General features: G+C 36.0%; 1 protein-coding gene across 1 annotated transcript; it reads right to left on the minus strand.

Moving 5' to 3' along the window:
* Nucleotides 1–382: 382 nt before the first annotated feature.
* On the minus strand, nt 383–6,351 carry LOC112777288 (uncharacterized). The gene is made up of 9 exons (XM_025821624.2): nt 6,193–6,351; nt 3,330–6,014; nt 2,945–3,244; nt 2,439–2,594; nt 2,032–2,195; nt 1,806–1,953; nt 1,425–1,544; nt 1,207–1,294; nt 383–714 (listed from the first exon to the last, which is right to left on the minus strand). Exons 2-9 carry the CDS (start codon nt 5,607–5,609, stop codon nt 536–538), a joined length of 3,435 nt encoding a protein of 1,144 aa, XP_025677409.1. The 5' UTR covers nt 5,610–6,014; nt 6,193–6,351; the 3' UTR covers nt 383–535.
* Nucleotides 6,352–19,816: the final 13,465 nt, after the last annotated feature.

Here is a 19,816-nt window from a genome sequence, read left to right on the forward strand (position 1 = left end):
AATATTTTATTTTGAAAAAATGATATACAATTAAAGACAAATAGTCAAATAGTATTACTAATATTCTCACAACTCCAAGTTATTACTAAGAAAGGAAAAAAAAAAAGGAAAAGAGTATGCAATAAGAACGTTATTTCATAAAATGAATGAGATTGTGATTTATTTAATTTTTTTAAATGATGAGATTGTCACTGTTGATATAGGAACCAATGTAATACTATACATATCCATCAAATTTTGTCATATAGAAATTCCAGCCACTTTGCATGATATTGGCCGCTGACACTAAATGTGTCTGTTCAATATCTACACTCACTCTTTTTTTTTTTTTAACAAAAGCTTTGATTGCATAACGTGAAGCTATTTATCACAAAAATGCTTGCCATGTAAATGGTCTTTTTTTGCTCATTTTCATATTAAATATATACACTATGATTGCTATACAAACAATGCTAACTGATATAAACAGTTTTTTTTTTTTTTCCCATCTTTTCTGTCACAGCTACAATCATCATCAAGAACGAAATTCGAGTTTTCATCGGATATGCCGCTTATTTTGAAGTGCAACTGACATGCTTCGAAGCCTATTTTTTATTTCTGTAAAGGATGGCCTGACTTCAGGGTCAGGATTCCAGCACTCTTCCATAAGCTTCTTCCACTCGGAATCGCAGCGTTTCGGAATAGAAGGCCTGAGCGTATTATTGACAATTCCTCCTTCATTAAATGATTTGTAATAAACAAAACTCTCCATCAGAATTCAAACAAGGCTTTGCAAAACTTTTTTTTTATTTATTTTCTAAGTGACAGAATGGTTCAATGATGAAGCAACATGCTGATTGATCACACCACATGCAGCTAGAAAATCACATGTAACATGCACATAGGTGTATATATAACTTGAACTTGAAACTACTGGGAGGGGGAAGTATGTCTACTACTCCACTAATCCAACACTGGTAGATAAAATAGATTTTGTATACTAATGGTTTACGCTAGAAAGAGAATGATGTGGTGACATCTAAAATAAGAATAGTATTGTGCTATTGGCTAATTTTGGCAGATTATATTGGCATTTCTACTTCAAACATTGCTAACAATGATAATTTGATAGGTGTGACAAAATAGACAAGGCTCCAGACTCCAGAGGAATTCGGTAATAAAAACTCCAACGAAAGATGGATCTCAAGTTAAACATGAAATTCTTACCAATTATAGCACCACAGTGCATGTTAGCATATGGCTCTTCCCCAGTTAAGATCTCCCACATTGCAATGCCAAATGAGAAAACATCAACCTGCAGAAAGCAAGAAGGGAAAAGTAATCTTCAAGAGTGCACTTACAAGCAATCTCTTCACCAGTATGTGATTGGTCATATTTTTGTCAACCAAAAAAGGAGATAGAAACACCAAGACGAAGTTTCAAACCTTTTCAGATACCCGATTGTTACCATCTAGCAATTCCGGTGCCATCCAAGGAAGGGTTCCTCTGACACCACCCGAAATAAGTGTGTTGCGTTTAATTCTTGATAGGCCAAAATCTGAAACCTATTGATTGGAAAAACCACCAAGGAGTTCAGTTCAACAGAACACATTTGTTCCTATATGAAAATGAAGAACGTATATCTAGGAAAACGTAAACTACAAAACAGATGAAAATGAAAAAAGAATAAGAAAGCCTAATAATGTCTTCGAAAATTATAAATAAAACGTGCAGTTACAAACCAAATGTTTTGGACATCTTTCCATTCAAAGCCACGGAGTCAAAAATAAATAAATAAACAGATTCTTGTTTCTGTTACAAAATACCTTACATACTGGTCGCTCAGGATCCCCCAGATTAACAAGTAGATTATCACACTTCAAGTCAAAATGAACAATATTTTTCAAATGCAAATATTCCATGCCAAAGGCTGCATCCATTGCAATCATGATCCTTTTGCGACGATCAAGCACTCTGCAAGAAGCATATATGAGTGATAAGCTCTAAATTCGTGTGAAGTGTTTTACGACACAGATATGTGTGTTAGCTTACCTCTCCTTCTTCACGAGAACATTTCTTAGCGATCCATGCACCATGTATTCTGTTACTGTTGCCAATGTTCCATCTGGGCCATTTGGAACTACCCCATAAAATGCTACCACGTTTGGATGATGAAGAGTAGATAGAATCTGTGCCTCTCTCCAGAAATCTTTTGTCTGCAGGGAGAAAAAAAAGCAATAAACATATAAATATCAGAAAAAAGAGGTTATGTGAATAGCTTAATGGCCAGTAAGATGGATATTTTTCAAGCTAATGAAATCTAATTCTTCATTAAACTTGGCAGCATATTTCCTTCCATAACTTTTGCAAGTAACTATTCAAAAGATAAGCATAAGAAGAGTAGCATGAAGAAAGGATACCAGAAAAATTCAACTTTCTTATAATTTATAGAGACTTACCATCCGTTCTTGCTCGGATAATCTACCAGAGAAACAACTACTTTTTTTAATCCTCTTAATTGCAACATCAGTTCCCCTCCACTTTCCAAGATAAACAGTTCCAAAGGTTCCAGATCCTAGCTCTTGCAATTCTTCAAGATCAATATTCTCAATAATCTGCATTTTTGCAACTGAAAAATAGGTTACACAAAGAAAGAAGTTGGCTCTAATCCACCAATAACAACTGAAGCTGGTAAAAGTAAGAAAATTAGGATAAAACAAATTGTGACAACTATTGGATTAAGGGTGGAACAAGTCCCTACTTATAATTGTCAAGCTCATGCTAAAAGAATTTGTAAGCAAATTCAATATACCATTTCATCAAAAATAGAAGCAAGAACTTATATTTTTATTTTTTATTTGAAATAATACTTTACCTAATTATGTTAGATGAAGTTTGAATACTCATGAAATCATGATAGTATTGAAGATGGAAAGACAGCAAGCATCAATAAGTAGCTCCATACCTGTAAACCAAACTGTTCAGCTTCTGTTTCAGGAGTTGTATCACCAGGAGGCTTATTGATGTTTTCGCTGTCAGTATTTACAAGGCCATCTACCCTTTCCTGTGTAGGAGATGCTGATGCAACTTCATCCTCTTTGTCTAAATTTGAAGCAACTTGGGTGCATGACCGAAAACCTGTAGAACTACAATCATTGATGCTTCTGGAAGATTCTTTGTTAATGTCTGTGCTTCCTTCTTTGTAGTCAGGATCCTCGTGAGGTATAGCAACCTCTTTCATGGAAGAAGCACTCATGACCGGATACTGAATTACAATTTTGTAAATGATACAATTCTTATCTGCATGCTATTGTTAAGAGTTCAAAGTTTCAACAGAGATAGATACTTACAGAGATAGGCAGTACAGACTCTTGGCTAGCATGGGAGTCAATTGGCTGTAACTCAAAAGAGACAAGGGAAAGTGGTCGATTGTCTGCCTCTGGTGTTGCATATTGGTTGTGCAATGACGAATCTTGGCTCCTAATGGAAAACTCAGAAGCAGTTCTGTCTAATGGTGCACCATGTGGTTGATCCCTCCAGTTGCGTGGAGATTCTAAAGAGCTAAATGGTGCCACAGATACATTGCATTCACTGCTTTGCAGATCGGGCGAAGATGAGCAAAATCCATGTTGGTAGTTGATGCACTGTTCATCAAACTGAGCATTGTTTTTACCGACATGTTGCAGGTTCTCTTTACCAATATGTGTCAAGCCTTTTCTACAATGACTCATTCCTGAAATGGGTAAATTATGATACTTAGGTTCATGTTCCTGCCAATCAACTCGTGGCTGTGATGGACATTCTTCCAAATGACTTGAAGTTTCTGGTGATATCAATTTATCTCTCTCTACACTGGGTGGGAACTGCAAGTGGACTTTAAGGTTCTCTTCACTTTCCAGAAGTGATGATTCAGAATTAACATGTAACATTCTATAATGAGGTCCCGCTCTATCATCACACACAGGCAATAAACTTGACTTATGCGGATGGGAGACAATCTTGTCAAAATGATATGAACCTTCATTGGTAACCGAAGGTCTCTCGAATATCATATCATTTTGACCACTTATTGCAGAATATAACAACTCATTACTGTGAGTTCGTCTGTGAAAATGAAAATTATCACTAGGCTTCCTGAATTGGTCAGCATCCACTGTGTATTGATTAATGGGATGGTAATTCACATACGGAGGCCCTTGACCATGATTGTTATAGTATGCAATTGGATCAACATAATTGGTATTTTCGGTATACAAAGAATTGTCATGTGGAGCTTTTTCCATGACAAAGGGGAGAATGCTTTCATTAACAGCAATACATGGATGATCCATAAAATGCTGAACATCAGAAATTTTGGGATCTTTAGGTTGTAGGAAGCTGGGAGATAAAGAAGGCATTTGATTAAATTTGCTTGCTACCTGCATTGCAGTTAGAAACTGAGAAGGCTTTGGGGACTGGCCTGGCATATTTGTGGTGGTTGGGTTGCAATCCTTGGCCTCTAAAGTAAATGCAGCTGGGTGTGAGTCCCTATGGAAACCTGGACTATTGTAATCAGAGTTGTTTCCAAATGGGCTTGCCAAATTCTGCCCGCTAGGGTTCCTTCGTGGACTTGGATTGTGCATACCATTTACAGCAACAACATAATGATAATCAGTATCACTTGCCTGATTGACCCTTGCTTCATTAGAGCCTGGAGTCTCAGCTTCTGTTAATGGTATGAGAAAGATCCGTAGTCGGTTAGAGCCTCCAGCTCTTTCTAACTCTTCATACTCCTCAATCATATGATGAAGATCCTCATCAGAACAAACGGAAATGAGAGCATCAAGGTCCTCTCCAGGAAGCTGGTACCTGATAGTGTGAGTTTGATTGCAAATTGCAGAAGTCTTGCTCATAAGTTCCTCCCAAGTAATGTTCTTCCTGATGGATATGATCCGTGTCTCACCGCCCATATATCTGAGCTTCCCATCATTTGGCCTTGGAAGAATTCTTCCCCCGAAACTACAGAGAAATTTTATCTTATTGAAAAAACCTTCTGAGAATGCTGTTCCATATGCATGGCTTGACTGAGGAGAATCTACAACATAAACTCGATCACAACAACCTCCCTCCAAAACTTTACCTGAGAGTTGTCTTGTAAATTTGCCTGAGACTTGTCGAGAAAAATGACCAGATCCTTGCCTAGAAAAGTGACCAGAACCTTGTCTGGAAAGTTGACCTGATACTTGTCTGCTACCGCCAGGGTCAAAATGGAGCACGTTAAAATTATTCGGATAAGTCCTGTTGTCAACCTCAGCAACATATCCCCTTGGTACATAATACTCTGACATATCTGAGTTACAATCAGACTCTGATCTTATTAATCCAAAACCATGATTTAGATCCTCATGAACCATCTGATAATTATTATTGATATTGAAATCTGTTCTATTCGGAAGGCGCTGGTCTGCATCTGTTATGATAGGAAGTCTCCTAAAACCAACCCGATCGCGCAAGAAGTCAGCAGAAAATTCTTCACCAGTTAGTATACACACATTATCCACATCAATATCAGAAGGGATTCTTTCACCTGAACCAACAAATACCGTTTCTTTGTGTCCTGCACCTGAATTGCCATGAGCCTCATTACTCATGGTGGAAGATCCAATAATAAACTCCACAAAACCACCAGTTACAGCAGTGCATTGAGCCCTCAACGCCTTCTTCACATTAAACAAAGTTATTCATCGCCAAGTCACATATTCACACGGATAAATCCTTATGCTCTTGTCACCCCAAAGCAAAATCCTTGGATAGCAACTTATCCTATACAAGGAATTTCAAACCTTGAACCAAAAGCAATTTCTCACACATCATTTACCGTCTTAATACGCAAATTCATAAGGTGATACAACCACAAAAGTCCTTCTTAAAAAAATTAAATTCACCATTGACACATAGATAATTGCATTCGCCCACGATTAATTCAAGACAAAGAACCAACAAATTCCCAAGGCACTCTACGCTTAAAATGAACCTGCAACTTTGCCCCTTCACCTCTGCAACAACATGATTACACAACACAAATAGGAATAAAAAATAAACCTTTTTTTTTTATAAATCGCAAATGCATGAACATCAAACCAATATAGAATCACAATTCTTCTTTTTTAAAGAAAAAAGGAAGCTAGTGTCCAAATCTACAAATAAAAGCAAGAATGTATGTTAACAATGTACCCGTTGATGTACCGAAAAAGTGAAATTGGAGCTCGGAAGATTGGTGCAATGGGGGAAAATGGAAGGTTTTTGAGGATTGGAGAAAAATGAAAAGAGATAAAAGGAGTTGAAAGTGGGTTTTTGTTGGGAAGAAAGAGATTGGTTTGTGAGGCAATGGTTGAAAGGGTTGTTCCATGAGGGTCGGAATTTCAAAGGGATATGTTGGAGGACGCAGCATTTGCTTAAAATGGCACACTGTAGTATGGAAAGAGAGAGAGAGTTACACACAGAAAAACGAGGAATAACTCTAAATAACCCATTTCTAATTACTATTAATCTTAACTCCACAATCCACATCATCTATTGCATTTACAAATTTAGTACACACACACAATTTACCTATTTTGTATGGATAAATTATTTATACCTTTGTCAATTTTAATTGTTACTAGAGTGAGACCAGGTAAATTATTTATACTATACAGTGTATAAGTAAATGTTATATTATTTAGAGATTAATTAAGTTATATATAAACTGATATTAAATTTAAATTATTTATATTAAAATATTTTATAAAATATTTATTTAATCATTTGTATATAATTCTATATATATATATATATTAAAATATAGTTTATTAGTTTAAAAATTTAAATTTATTTATTTTTAAAATAAATCATAGACTTTTTATATTAGAATTGTACAAAATTATATTTTTACTTGTTGTTTCTATTTAATATAAATAATACATAGGCCTTTTATGAAAAAAATAAATAAATAATTTAATTATTTTAATTATCGAAAATATGTAATTTGAAATTTGTAGCGTATTTACCAATTTATATCGCATTGATTTATCTCGTTTACACTATAAACGAAATATGTGTATTTTTTAAAATTCCATATATTAAGTTTATAATTATCTCGTTTACAGTGTAAATGAGATAAATCAATGCAATGTAAATTGGTAAATAAACTACACATTATATATTTTGGTAATTAAAATATATAAATTATTTATTTAAAAAAAATTCCCAACCTTTTTATATTAGAGTTGTACATAACTATATTTTCATTTGTTGCTTCTATTTTTATATTTACTTTAGTTGTCATAATTTGTCTTCTCGTATGGTGTTTTTACCTTATAAATAATTAAAGAAAAAATTGCAAAAAATGAATGAAAATGAGAAAATAAAAAATATAATATTAAATTATAAATAAATTTTATAATTACGATATATTTAAAAATATACCTAATAAGAAAATGTGCCAAATTTAAACTTACTTTGGTTTAGAAAAATAAATAAAAATAAAAAATACTAAAAATATAATATAAAATTATGAATTAATTTTATAATTATGATATATTTAAATGTATTTAGTAAAGAAGTGTGCCAAATTCAAACTTACTTAAAAGAGTAAGATAGATATATTATTAATATATATAAGTTGTAAAATTTTAATATTTGTAACTGAAATTTTTATAATTATTATTATGATATTTTTAATGTATGTTTATTTTATCTAATTAGTATTTTATATTTTAACAAATAATAATAAATAAGAGTTTTTTTATTTTTTTTTAAATTTTACTAAAAGATAATTGATTCATTTTTAAGTTTTGTCAAATCATCAAAGTTACTTATTTGACATCATTAAAAGAGAAATACATGACTTAATTTTATTATATAAGAAGTTATATCAACTTGTATATAATAAAAAAAGATAAATAGATAAATAGATAGATAAATTGTGAATATTTTTAAAAAGAAACTTATCATTTATAATTTAATGTGCATGTAAAATTACGTTATATTGTTATATGTATCAAAATTAAATTTTTTGTATTATTAAGTCATTAGTTTTTTTATCTGTTATTTCATCATATTCAAATTTTTTGAGGTGCCAAAATACTTTTAAATTATTTTTTTTTTGAAATAAACAGCTCAAAACACAAGGCGGAGCATACAGAATTCAGAAGCCATAAGTACAACTAAAAATAAAATTTCACTAACAACTGAAACAAGTAAAGCAACCCCTAATCATCTTCGGCATCGCCATCAATAACCAAAGGATGCACCACCAATCCACTCGTCAGAAAGCACAAAAGACCTGTTAGTGATTTCCTGTAGTCCTGATCCTTTATTCTGGAACACACTATTATTTCTTTCCAGCCAAATTGCCCAGATTACAGTAAAGAATCCAATCAACCACCTCTTCCTCTCATCCTTTCGTGGTGCAGCAATCGTCCAGCTCTCAAAATGTTGCTTTAGTGTACCTGGTACGGACCATTCTCTTCCAAGAGCGTATAGCCAAGCACCCCACACCTGCCATGTGATCTCACACCTAAGAAACAGATGAAAAGCAGACTCAACAGACTTACAGCATAAAGCACATAGATTATCAAGCGGCTTAATGACTCCTAATCTGCAAAGTCTTTCTTTGGTATTCACCCTCTCAATCAGAACAAACCAAGAAAATAATTCGACCCTTGGTGGGACGAAACCCCTCCAAATAGCACTAGTGAAGCTATAGCTTGTTACTTCCTCCGGAAAAGGCTGCCTCCTGCATCACCTGCACAAAGGATTTAGTAGAGAAAATACCAGTTCTATCAAATTTCCAAACCACCATATCCTCTCTTTCTTTTACTAGCTTAACTAAACGTAGTCTCTCATGGAGTTGGTTCAAAAGTTCCAGCTCCCATTGAAATAACTCTCTCCTCCACTGGAAGCTCCGTATCCACTCTAACCCATCCCAAAACCCGCAGTCACCTATAACAGATCTTTTAAGGTTTCAAACCGAGAAGAGTCTAGGGAACAAATCTTTCAAGACACCACCAGTTAACCAGTCATCTTCCCAGAACCGGATTGTTCTGCCGTTTCCCACTTCCATTGACAAGCCTCTAATTATCTGCTCTCTAATTTGCAGCTGACAAATGTCTCTTCACGGACCCCCACTTGAAGGAATAGGTTGACCATGCAGCATCTCAGAAGGATTCATGTTATTACAAGAGCACACTACTTTCTTCCATAAGGGACAGTCCTCTTTCGAGAACCGCCACCACCATTTGAATATAAGAGCTGTATTTCGAATCACAGCATCTCCCACTCCAACCCACCCGCCTTTTTAGGGGCCATCACTACCTCCCATCTCACTAGTGGTATCCCGCTCCTCCCATCCTATTTACTCCACAAGAACCGTCTTTGTAAGAAAATCAATTCCTCTGCTACTGCCTTTGACATCTTGTACAAACTGAGATAGTAAATAGACAGGCTATTAAGAACCGATTTAATGAGTACCAGGTTGCCCAATTTATTAAGGGTTTTGCAATTTTTTAACACAAACATAAAAAAAATTTAAAAATACACAAAATAATCTGCAACATATATCTTTATTAGACAATACAGTTCCTCTTTAATTTGATCTGTTAGTCACTAAAGATGACTAATGACATGGAATATTAACTCATGCATGTAGTTGTTAAGTATCCATACATGCAAGTTAGATAAATCAGTCTCTATAATGAAGTACAAAATAGCTGCCAAAAGAGTTTAACAATTTTTAAAATAATCTTTCAAAAATTTTAAAAGTTCAAAAATAGTTCCTTAGATGTTAGTTTATATATACAAAAAGTTTTTTTTATATATTTTCAAAACAAATTATAAAGTAATTTTGAAAATACATTATTTTTTAAAGAGAAAATACTAGACGTCCAAGTATTTTTTGAACCAAGTTTTAAACTAAGTAGTTCATGTGCTTTTTCTTTTTTGTAGAACCAAGTCGGGTGGGCAACCTGCAAGACACTCCGATACTAAAGTCAGTAGAGTGTGAGATTGTAAAGTGAGTTTCTTGTGTGTTTACCTGGTGGTTGCCTCTCTCTTTTAGTCTTTGCCCTTTGGAACTGCCGTTTTTTTGGTATTTAGTGCTCATTATCGCACATTATTTGCTGGAATTTGGTGGTTACGGAATTTGGTGGTGTATCCGTTGTGGTATAAGGCCGTTATCCCATGAGATCGGTTGCGGCCTTAATCACTTGGTCAGTTATGTTCTCTTTTGTCCGGAACAGTGCCTCCAACTCGGATTCCTGAGCCTGGGCCCTCAAGTCGGGGGCATCCGAGTTCATGAGTTAGGTCTTTCCTTTAGATAGGAATCTCAAAGAGTTTATTGAAGGAAACTAAATAGTTTCCTTTAATTTAAAAATGGTTGTGATTTCCTCATTCTACGAACTGTCAGTTCTACTCTCTCTGCAATAAATGTAGCATTAGTTTGAAATTAAATAACATTTATTTTTTCACTTTATCTTTCATTTCTATCCTTTGCCAAAGTCTTTCACTTTCATTTCACAAAAATTCTCTCTCTCTCTTTCTCTCTCTCTCTCTCTCTCTCTCTCTCTCTCTCTCTCTCTCTCTCGTACAAACAGTCTCTCTCTCGTGCCAACAGTTCGTTCCCCTTCTTCATACGCGAAAACTTCTTTGCCTTCCTCAGCATGCTTCTTCTTCACCAAGATCATTGCTGGTGATTCTTCTTTCATCGACACATTTGAGGTTAGTGATTTTGGTGCCTCTTTGTTTTTTTTTTTTTTTTGCATGTAACCTCCTGAAGCTTAGCTTTTCTTCTATTATGTGAATTTTTGTTCACATTCCTTGTTTTGTGGATACCGTTTGATGATTCTTGTAGTTTTTCATGCTTTTGTTTCGTTTGTTTTCCTTTTAATTAGGCTAAATGTAGTTGGGGATACCATTGTTTGGGTATTTTTTTTGTATGATTGATGATTCGCTTGCCCCCACTTTGTGCTTCCTGATTTTTGCTTGGTATTTTGAACCTAGCCAAGTATTTGTGGTCTTAGGATTTTGTTTTTTGATAGTGATAGTGACGTAGTGGTGGTGCTCCTATAGGTGATGGCTAGAAAATGGTAATTGCGAGTTGTGGGTATGGCGGTGCGAGTTTGCCGAGATCTCGAGCTGCTCCTATTCAAAGGATGAATAGTGAACTCGAGGTGGTCATTTACACTTGGATATCCGAAGAGATTCAAACCACTCGGTCCACCATCATGTAAGAGGACCTCGATACTCTTCGAGAGGCCCAAATTATTTTCAACTTCGATATTAGTAATTTATATACTTTCTCTATCCCAAGATCCGGGAATTGTTTGTGTCACATAAACAAACACACACAGTTCCGTTATGGATGTATGAAACTCCGTTCTCCTGGATTGTGATTCGTTTGCCTTTTTCTGATTTTCAAGTAAGTGTATTGACTTATACTGGGTGTGCTCCTTCGCAGCTTATCCCAACACTTTGGCGATTATCCGAGGTTTCGAGCTTTTGTTCTCGTTCTTGGATATCGTGCCCTCACTTAGTTTTTTTTTTTTTTTACTTTTTCACTTTGACAATTCCTCATAGGTCACAGGGTCGCAGGTTCATCTCTTTCCAAAGTGTCCTGAATAGAAGAATTTTTACTTTATTTGAGGAATCCTATCATGAATTAAAAGAAAAGTTTTTTAAGATTAAGGGAGTTGACGACACCACTCCTTTCTTCCTGACTTTGGAGGGTGCTAAGAAATTTAACCTTTATTGGAATTTTAACATCTCTTCTCCAAAAATCTGATTTTCCGCCACGAACGCTCACAAGCTCTTTAGTATCAATTTATTAATAATGCTATGGAAGGAATGTCCTTTAATCCTAAGGGACATTCTTATAAACGAGCAGGATGCTTGAAAATGCCATTAGTAAGTCTTCAACTTTTAGCGTTTTTGTTTCATTTTTTACTTCTCCATCTTACGAGCTGTCCTCTTTGTTGTTTTTCAGTTGACATGGTTGGGGGACTTGCCTCTATTTTCGAGATGAAGAGGAGGTTGGCATCTCAACCTCCCATCACAGTTGGTGGAGACCGAGTTTCGGCTTCTGATACCATAAGCCGTTAGCTACAATCTCGGGGAGTAGAAAGGAGTAGAGAGGGGCAAGGCCTCGAGGTACTCGTTGTGGAGAAAAATTCTCCTACCAACTCTCCTTCTCGGAAGCAACCCCGAAACGTCGACCAAGATGATGCAGCTGTTTTTGCCTTGGACGTCTCCGAAGTCGATGCCTTCAAAAAAGTTGTGGATGGAAAGATTGTTTCCATTTTGTAGTTTTCATACAACTTTCTTTACTTATTTTTTAAGTATTCTGACGTTGGTACCTCGGTATTTATGACACTTTTTTGTAGTATATTTTCTGTTTTACGAGATTTAACATTTATTTATCCCATTCTGCCGGGTTTATTTAATGCTTAGCATTTTATTTTGTACTCCTCATTGTATGCCTTTTTCTTCGCTAAATCATTTGCTTCAAACTTTAATTTTAGTTCATTTGTGACTTTAAATGAGTAAGGTGATGCTTTTCACGCGTGATATTGCATTCCTAGTGGAACTTAAAGTTCTTTCCAAAACATTTATATATAGAAAATTGAAAAAAAGGGATTTTTTAAATAGTACAAATGGGGCCTCATAAAAAACATAGTTTTCTAAGAAAAGAGTGCCATTTATTTCATAAAGTGAAAGAAAATTATTCGAAAGTGTTACCATCACCTAAGAGAAGTACTTCTTCAAATGGGTTGCATTCTAGCTTATCGGTATCTCGGAGCCGTCCAAAATTTCTAGCTTGTACGCTCCTTTTTTCAATACCTCCTTTACTTTGAATGATCCTTTTTAGGTTGGAGCTATCTTACCCCGAGTTCCCGGTATCCCAGCATCGGCTTGCCTTAGAACCAAATCCCCCACTTGGAAACTTCTGGATCTAACTTTTGTGTTGTATCTCTTGGGCACCCTTTGCTTCAGAGCTTGTTTTGCTAAGTTGGTCATACTTCTGACTTCATCAATTAAATCCAAGCTTTAATGGCTTACCGATGTCCCTAGAAGCATTCTTGAACTTGGCTCTCCGAGTTCCACCAGAATTACGGCTTCTTCACTATAGGTAAGTCTGAATAGAGTTTCGTTGGTGGTGGAGTGTACTATAGTTCGGTATGACCATAGTACTGACCACACCTCGTCAGCCCAAAAACTAAGATGTTCATCTAGTCTCTTCTTTAATCCATTCAAGATTACCTTGTTTGCTGCCTCGGCCTGTCCATTTGCCTGAGGATGTTCCACCGAGGTAAATATTTGCTGGATTCCCAAGCCAGACAGGCATTCCCAGAATCTCGTGTCTGTAAACTATGTTCCATTGTCTGTGACAATGGATTTGGAAATTTCAAACCTTGCTATGACATATTTTCAAACAAACTTTTGACATTGGGCAGACCTGATACTAGACAATGGTGCAGTTTCGATCTATTTGGTAAAATAGTCTATAGCGACTATGGGGTATTTAACCTGCCAAGGACCTTGTGGGAAAGGTCCCAACAAGTCCAACCCTTATTTGGCGAATGGTCGAGTTGGTATGACGGATATGAGTTCATGGGGTGGCGCTTGATGAAGATTGATGTGTTGTTGACACTTATCACATTTCTTTATGTATTCTATGGCATCTTTGATGAGCGTCGGCCAGTAGTATTCGGCTCGAACGACTTTCCATACCAACGATTTCTCCCTAAGTGATGTCCACAGTATCCTTCATGAACTTCCTGCAGCACATACATCGTTCGTTGGTCATTTAAGCATTTCAAGAATGGTTGGGACATGCCCCTTTTACATAATAGACCATTTATCATAGTGTACTTGGATACTTTAAGCCGTAATTTCCTTGCTTCCTTAGGATCACTAGGAAATCTCTCGTGTTCTAAATATTCACAAATTGGGTTTGTCTAAGTGTTGATAGTAGATGAACACATAGTCATAACATTAGGTTTCATTACAGTGGGCTCTTTAAGCACCCCCTATATTAGACTACGATTTTTCGAGCCGGGCTTAGTGCTTGCAAGTTTGGACAATACATCAGCACGAGTATTTTGTTCTCTAGGTACATGTTCGATTGAAAAAGAATCAAAGGTTTTTACCTCTTGTTGTACTTTTTTCAAATATTGTTGTAGTAATGGGTCCCGTGCTTGGTACTCCTCATTGACTTGAGAGGTTACCAACTGTGAATCACTGAACATGGTTATATCCATTGCTCCGATATCTCGAGCTAATGCCACTCCTACAAGCAAAGCCTCACACTCAGCTTGATTCTTTGTAATAGGGAAGTCGAATTTAATGGAGGCTTCAATCACCATGTCTTTTCCTTTGGCTAAGACGAGGCTTGCTCCCCCAAATCGGACATTGGAGGCTCCATCCACATGAAGCTTCCATGTCGGTATATCGGGATCAGGGTGCGTCATTTTAGCTAGAAAATTGACCATCGCTTGAGCCTTAATGGTTGAGCGTGGTTCGTAACGCACATCAAATTGAGACAACTCAACAGAACAATTCATTATTCGACCCGCAAGGTCGAGCTTTTGCAAAACCTTTTTAATCCACTGGTCGGTGCGTACAATTATTAAATAACTTTAAAAATACTGGTGCAACTGACGTGCCGATGTAAGTAATGCGAAAGCGAGATTTTTTAATTTTTAAGTATCGTAGCTCAGGTCCTTGGAGGACCTTGCTAACAAAATATACTGGCCGGTGATGTTTGTCCTGATCTTCTAAGACCAAGGCAGAAGCCAGGGTCTCTTCAGTCATGGACAAATATAAATATAAAGGTTAGCCATGCTTGGGTTTTGCCAAAATAGGAGGAAATGAGATTAAGTTTTTAAAATGCTGGAAAGTATCCTCACATTCCTCCGTCCAAGCAAAGTTGAAATATTTTCTCATTAAATTAAAAAATGGTTTAGTTTTAGTGGCAGAAGCTCCCAAAAACCTTGACAGCGCAGCCAGTCGACCTGTCAGCCTCTGAACCTCTTTGAGGTCCCAAGGACTCGACATGTCCAGGATTGCCTGACATTTTTCGAGATTGGCCTCTATGCCTCTTTGGGTAACCATGAACCCTAGGAATTTACCTCCCCAAACTCCGAAAGCACACTTTTCTAGGTTCAACCTCATCCTGTGAAGTCGGAGGCAATCAAATACTATTTTGAGGTCCTTGATCAGATCGGAATCTTTATTGGTTTTGATAAGCATATCATCAATGTATACTTCCATGTTTCTTTTGATTTGCTACTTGAAAACTTTCGCTGTTAGCCTTTAGTATATTTTTCCTGCATTTTTTAAACCAAAAGGCATTATAGTATAACACTAAATCCTCTTCAGAGTAATGAAAGCTATTTTTTTCTCATCATCCTTGTGCATCAGAATTTGGTTATAGCCACTATAAGCATCCAAGAAGCTTAGTACGTGATATCCTGAGGAAGAATCGATCATGTTATCTATGTTCGGTAGAGAAAAACGGTCTTTTGGGCAAGTTTTGTTTAAATCGGTGTAATCTACACACATTTGTCATTTTCCATTATACTTTTTCATTGTCACGACATTCGACAACCAAGTGGAATAAATTAATTCTCGGATGAATCCCTGTACTTGGCTTTTGACCTCGGCAGCTCGGTCGAATGACATCTTTTGACGTCGTTACGCAACTAGCTTGAAGGTGGGGTCAATAGCCAATAGATGGGACATGAATGCAGGGTCTATCCCTAGCATATTAGCAGGTTTCCACACAAATAAGTCTACATCACCTCTCAAGAAACTCTGAAGTTCCGATTTCATGGGGTAAGGTAGCTCTTTATTAGTCATAGTGTATTTTTCTGGCTTGTCCCCAATTTGAAATTTCTCGAGCTCTCCGTTAGGCTCTGGCCTCGGGTTCTCTTGAATTCGGGTATCTAAGTCGACAAGGAAGACTCCCGTAGACTCTTTAGCCTTATTTCAGAGTGTGAGACTGGCTTTGCTATACTTGACTACGGACACTTGATATCCATGAATCGTTGCAACCCGATTTTCCGCCGTCAGGAACTTCATGACCAAGAATTTGGTCGAGATGAACGCGCACAAATCATTGAGCGTTTTCCTATCCAAAATAACATTGTAGGATGTAGAGTCTTGGAGGACAACAAACTTGGCTTTTGCAGCCCTTATATTAAGTGCTGATCCTTTAACCCCAGGGCATCAAACACATTCATGAAAAAGAAGGTTTGAGTCCGCGCCGGTATCAACGAGGATCCTTTTTACAATGCGATTATGCAGCCTGGCCATGATAACTAGGGGCTCATCCTCTTTCGATGTGGAGATCTGAAAGTCTTCCGATGTGAACTGGACTACTGGGACGCTTATTACCTTGAGAACTTCCGAGGTTGCGGCTTTAACATCTTTTTTTATAGCATTGTTAGACCTTGGCAACCTATTCCTTTCCACTACTACATTGACCACGACCTAGCTGTGTCTTCCATGCTCTCTGGAGGTCAGGAGGTCCTTGGATTTCTGGTTTTTCGATCTTCATCCTTGTTACGTCGTCTTGGTGGCTGCATGTGTTGAACAAATTCAGGAAGCTTTCCATCTTAGATTGCTTGCTCTAGGGCATCTTTTAGATCAATGCAATCCTCGGTCTTGTGACCATGGAACTTGTGTTAGTCACAATATTGGGATTTATTTAACGAGGTCCTTAGTCGGATCTGTCTTGCTTTTGACAAGATGCCTCTATGAGAGACTTGCTGATAAACTTCGGCAAGTGAGGCTACCAAGGGAGTGTAGGAGGTGAATTTTCCAACTCTGGGAACTGAGGGTTTCAAGTTTGAGGTCTGTCCCGAGTATTTGCTTTTCTGAGGAGACAAAGATGGGTTCTTTTGTTTAGTGGAAACTACCTTTGACACGTCTTCATCTCGCATGTACTTTAATGCGATCTGATGGATTTCCTCCATGGATTCTATATCCGTTGAGGTTAGGTGTCTACGATAATCTCCTTCCAACAGTCCAGTAATTAAGCACAAGCACATGACCTCAGGGTCCACGTGTTTACCTCTAAAAGTGATTTCTTGAATCGATCTAGGTAGTCTCAAATGCTCTTACCCACCCTTTGTTCTACCCCAACAAAGAAATTGGGTGTTTTGCTTCAGTTCTCTTGGTAGTGAAGTGAGCTAAAAACTTGAGCTTAATATCAACAAAAGAGGATATTGACCCAGTAGGTAGGGTGTTATACCATACCATGGCAGGTCCTGATAGTGTTATCGGAAAAGCCTTACATCAGATTGCGTCTTCTACTCCCTCCAAATTCATCTTGGCCTCAAACGAATCGATATGCTCATGAGGATCCATTTTTCTGTCATACTTCAAGTCCGTCAGTTTGTCAAAATGTTTTGGCAATCAAATTTGGAGAACATGGAAAGAAAATGGGGGTCTGACCCATGATGATGTGTTCTCGGGATTCCCTATGCTTTTTAGGAGTTGGACTCCTTTGTGGAGTTCTCTTCCATTTAGACTGGGTAGATTGTGACTCCTCCCTTGTCCGAGAATCGCCGTGTCGTCTGGGTGACCTTATTTCATCTTTACAACGTGGGGGAGAAGGTGAAACTTGTCGATGCTCCCTCCCATATTCCTAGTTTCCAACGCGAGGTTGTTCCCGTTTCTTAGTTAGGCGACTTTGAGAATGGGACTGCCTGGATAACGAGCATTCAGCCAAATGCTGTTGAAATTTCAACTGGTATTGTTCCAACTCTTGTACCCTATGTTGCATTTCTTGCATAGCATGGTGATAGTCATCTCCAAGGCCAGCGAAATGACGAGCCTCTTGATTGATGGGTTCATGGTTTTCATAGCTCAGAGGAAATTTTCATGACTTCGCGTTACATCTGTCTCGTGTCCATCTTCCATATGTTGGCTCTTCAAGGGAATTTCTAAATTGACGGTAGATTGCCCATCATTCAACCATGATCCTTGATAAAGTGGGATTCCCACATATGGCACCAAATATTCGTGCTTGGAGTGAGATCACGACCTGAAGAGGTGGAGACAAGAGTCCCAACTTCATCAAGTGTAGAACCAGGCCAGGTGGGCAACCTGCAAGATCCTCTGATGCTAAAGTCAGTAGATTGTGAGGTTATAAAGTGAGTTTCTCATGTATTTACCTGGTGGTTGCCTCTCCCTTTTAGTCTTTACTCTTTGGGGCTACCGTTATTATGGCACATTATTTGCTTGAATTCGGCGGTGATGGAATTCGGTGGTGTATCCGTTGTGATATAAGGCCGTTATCCTGTGAGGTCGGTTGCAACCTTAATTACTTGGTCGGTTTTGGAATAGATACATAATATCTAATTTTAGTATACAACATACAAATTTTAGTGTATAGTACAAAATATTTTCAAAGACTACATGTCCAAAACATTGACATTCAACTAATGAAATATACACAACACATAAAATTTTGGTGTGAATCACAAAAATTTTGGTACATAGTACATAAATTTTGATTTGTAGCACATAAATTTTTTGAGGACTATATATTCAAAACATTGATTCGCCCGACAAACAAATTACATTTGCAGCAAATTTTATGTGCCATGTATAAAATTTGCTGTGTTATATGCAAAAATTTGTGTTATATGCAAATATTTATGTGCTATATGCAAAATTTGTATATTATATCAATGAAATATACATAACACATAAATTTTGGTGTACACCAAAAAAATGTTGGTGCATAACATATAAATTTTGATTTGTTGTACATAAATTTTTGAAAGACTACATACCCAGAATACTGACTCACTCAACTAATGAAATATATTCACAGCAAAGATTTGTGTGTCATGTGCAAAAATTTATATATTATATCGATAAATTTGTGTTATATGCAAAATTTTGTGTGATATATTTCAAAAATTTGTGTATTATATCAATAATTTTTTGTGCTCTCTGACAAAAATTGTATGTTCGATGTATGCTCGCATTTTCTTTTTTATTGGGCTTGTACCAATTTAGTTGGATTTAGTTATAAAAATACTTATATATATAACATCACTCTAAATATTAGATAATTTAAAATAAATGAGTCCATATTTAATTTTTACCATATAAGATATTACTTTAATTTAATTTATAGGTATTTTATTGTAAGATATTTTTTTCAATGAAAAAAAAGAGCTATTATTCTTTTAAGAGATGCAAAAAACTCAATTAACATTAAAATTTGTAGAGTAACAATTGAGAATATTTGTAGTTTTATACAAATGATTATGACGTTTTGACATGAATAATGAAAATCAAGTGTCCAATCAAATTTGATAATTTTGGTCAACTACAAGATCGATATGAATCATTTAAAACATTCTAATATAAAGCTCCTATTACATTGCAATACTTGAAGAATAACTTAGCAAATCCAAGTGATATGCTCATATTTTAAAGAAAATATTGAAATTCACTAACTGCAATGTTTAATAAAATAAGTTTGTTGTTAAAACTATTTGTGCTGCTATAGTTAATAATTTTGCCAAGCAAAAATAAATCTTTTAACTTAAACAAAAAATATTTTTTTAAGTTTATTTGGTGTTGATATTTTTAAAGTTTAAGTATATAAATAATAATATAATTATTTCTTAGATTTAATTATTATTATTATGATTCTTCTATCACTTTAACATAAATATCATATGTTAATAATTAAATAATATTATTTTTATGATATTTTAATATTAATAAATACAGATATTTTTAATATATATTTTATTATTTATTTATTATATATTTTTAGTAATTTTTTATTATT

The sequence above is a fragment of the Arachis hypogaea genome, chromosome 19 (genome assembly GCF_003086295.3).
Source record: "Arachis hypogaea cultivar Tifrunner chromosome 19, arahy.Tifrunner.gnm2.J5K5, whole genome shotgun sequence".
Classification (NCBI taxonomy): domain Eukaryota; kingdom Viridiplantae; phylum Streptophyta; class Magnoliopsida; order Fabales; family Fabaceae; genus Arachis; species Arachis hypogaea.

Bases quoted from the DNA above. Each gene is read 5' to 3' on its own strand.
- LOC112777288 (XM_025821624.2), bottom strand. From the start codon at position 5,609: ATGAGTAATGAGGCTCATGGCAATTCAGGTGCAGGACACAAAGAAACG. The intron at 2,595-2,944 runs GTATGGAGCTAC...GCAAAAATGCAG, and splicing joins CTGAACAGTTTGGTTTACAG to ATTATTGAGAATATTGATCT. The intron at 1,545-1,805 runs GTATTTTGTAAC...TCCAATCAATAG, and splicing joins CTGAGCGACCAGTATGTAAG to GTTTCAGATTTTGGCCTATC.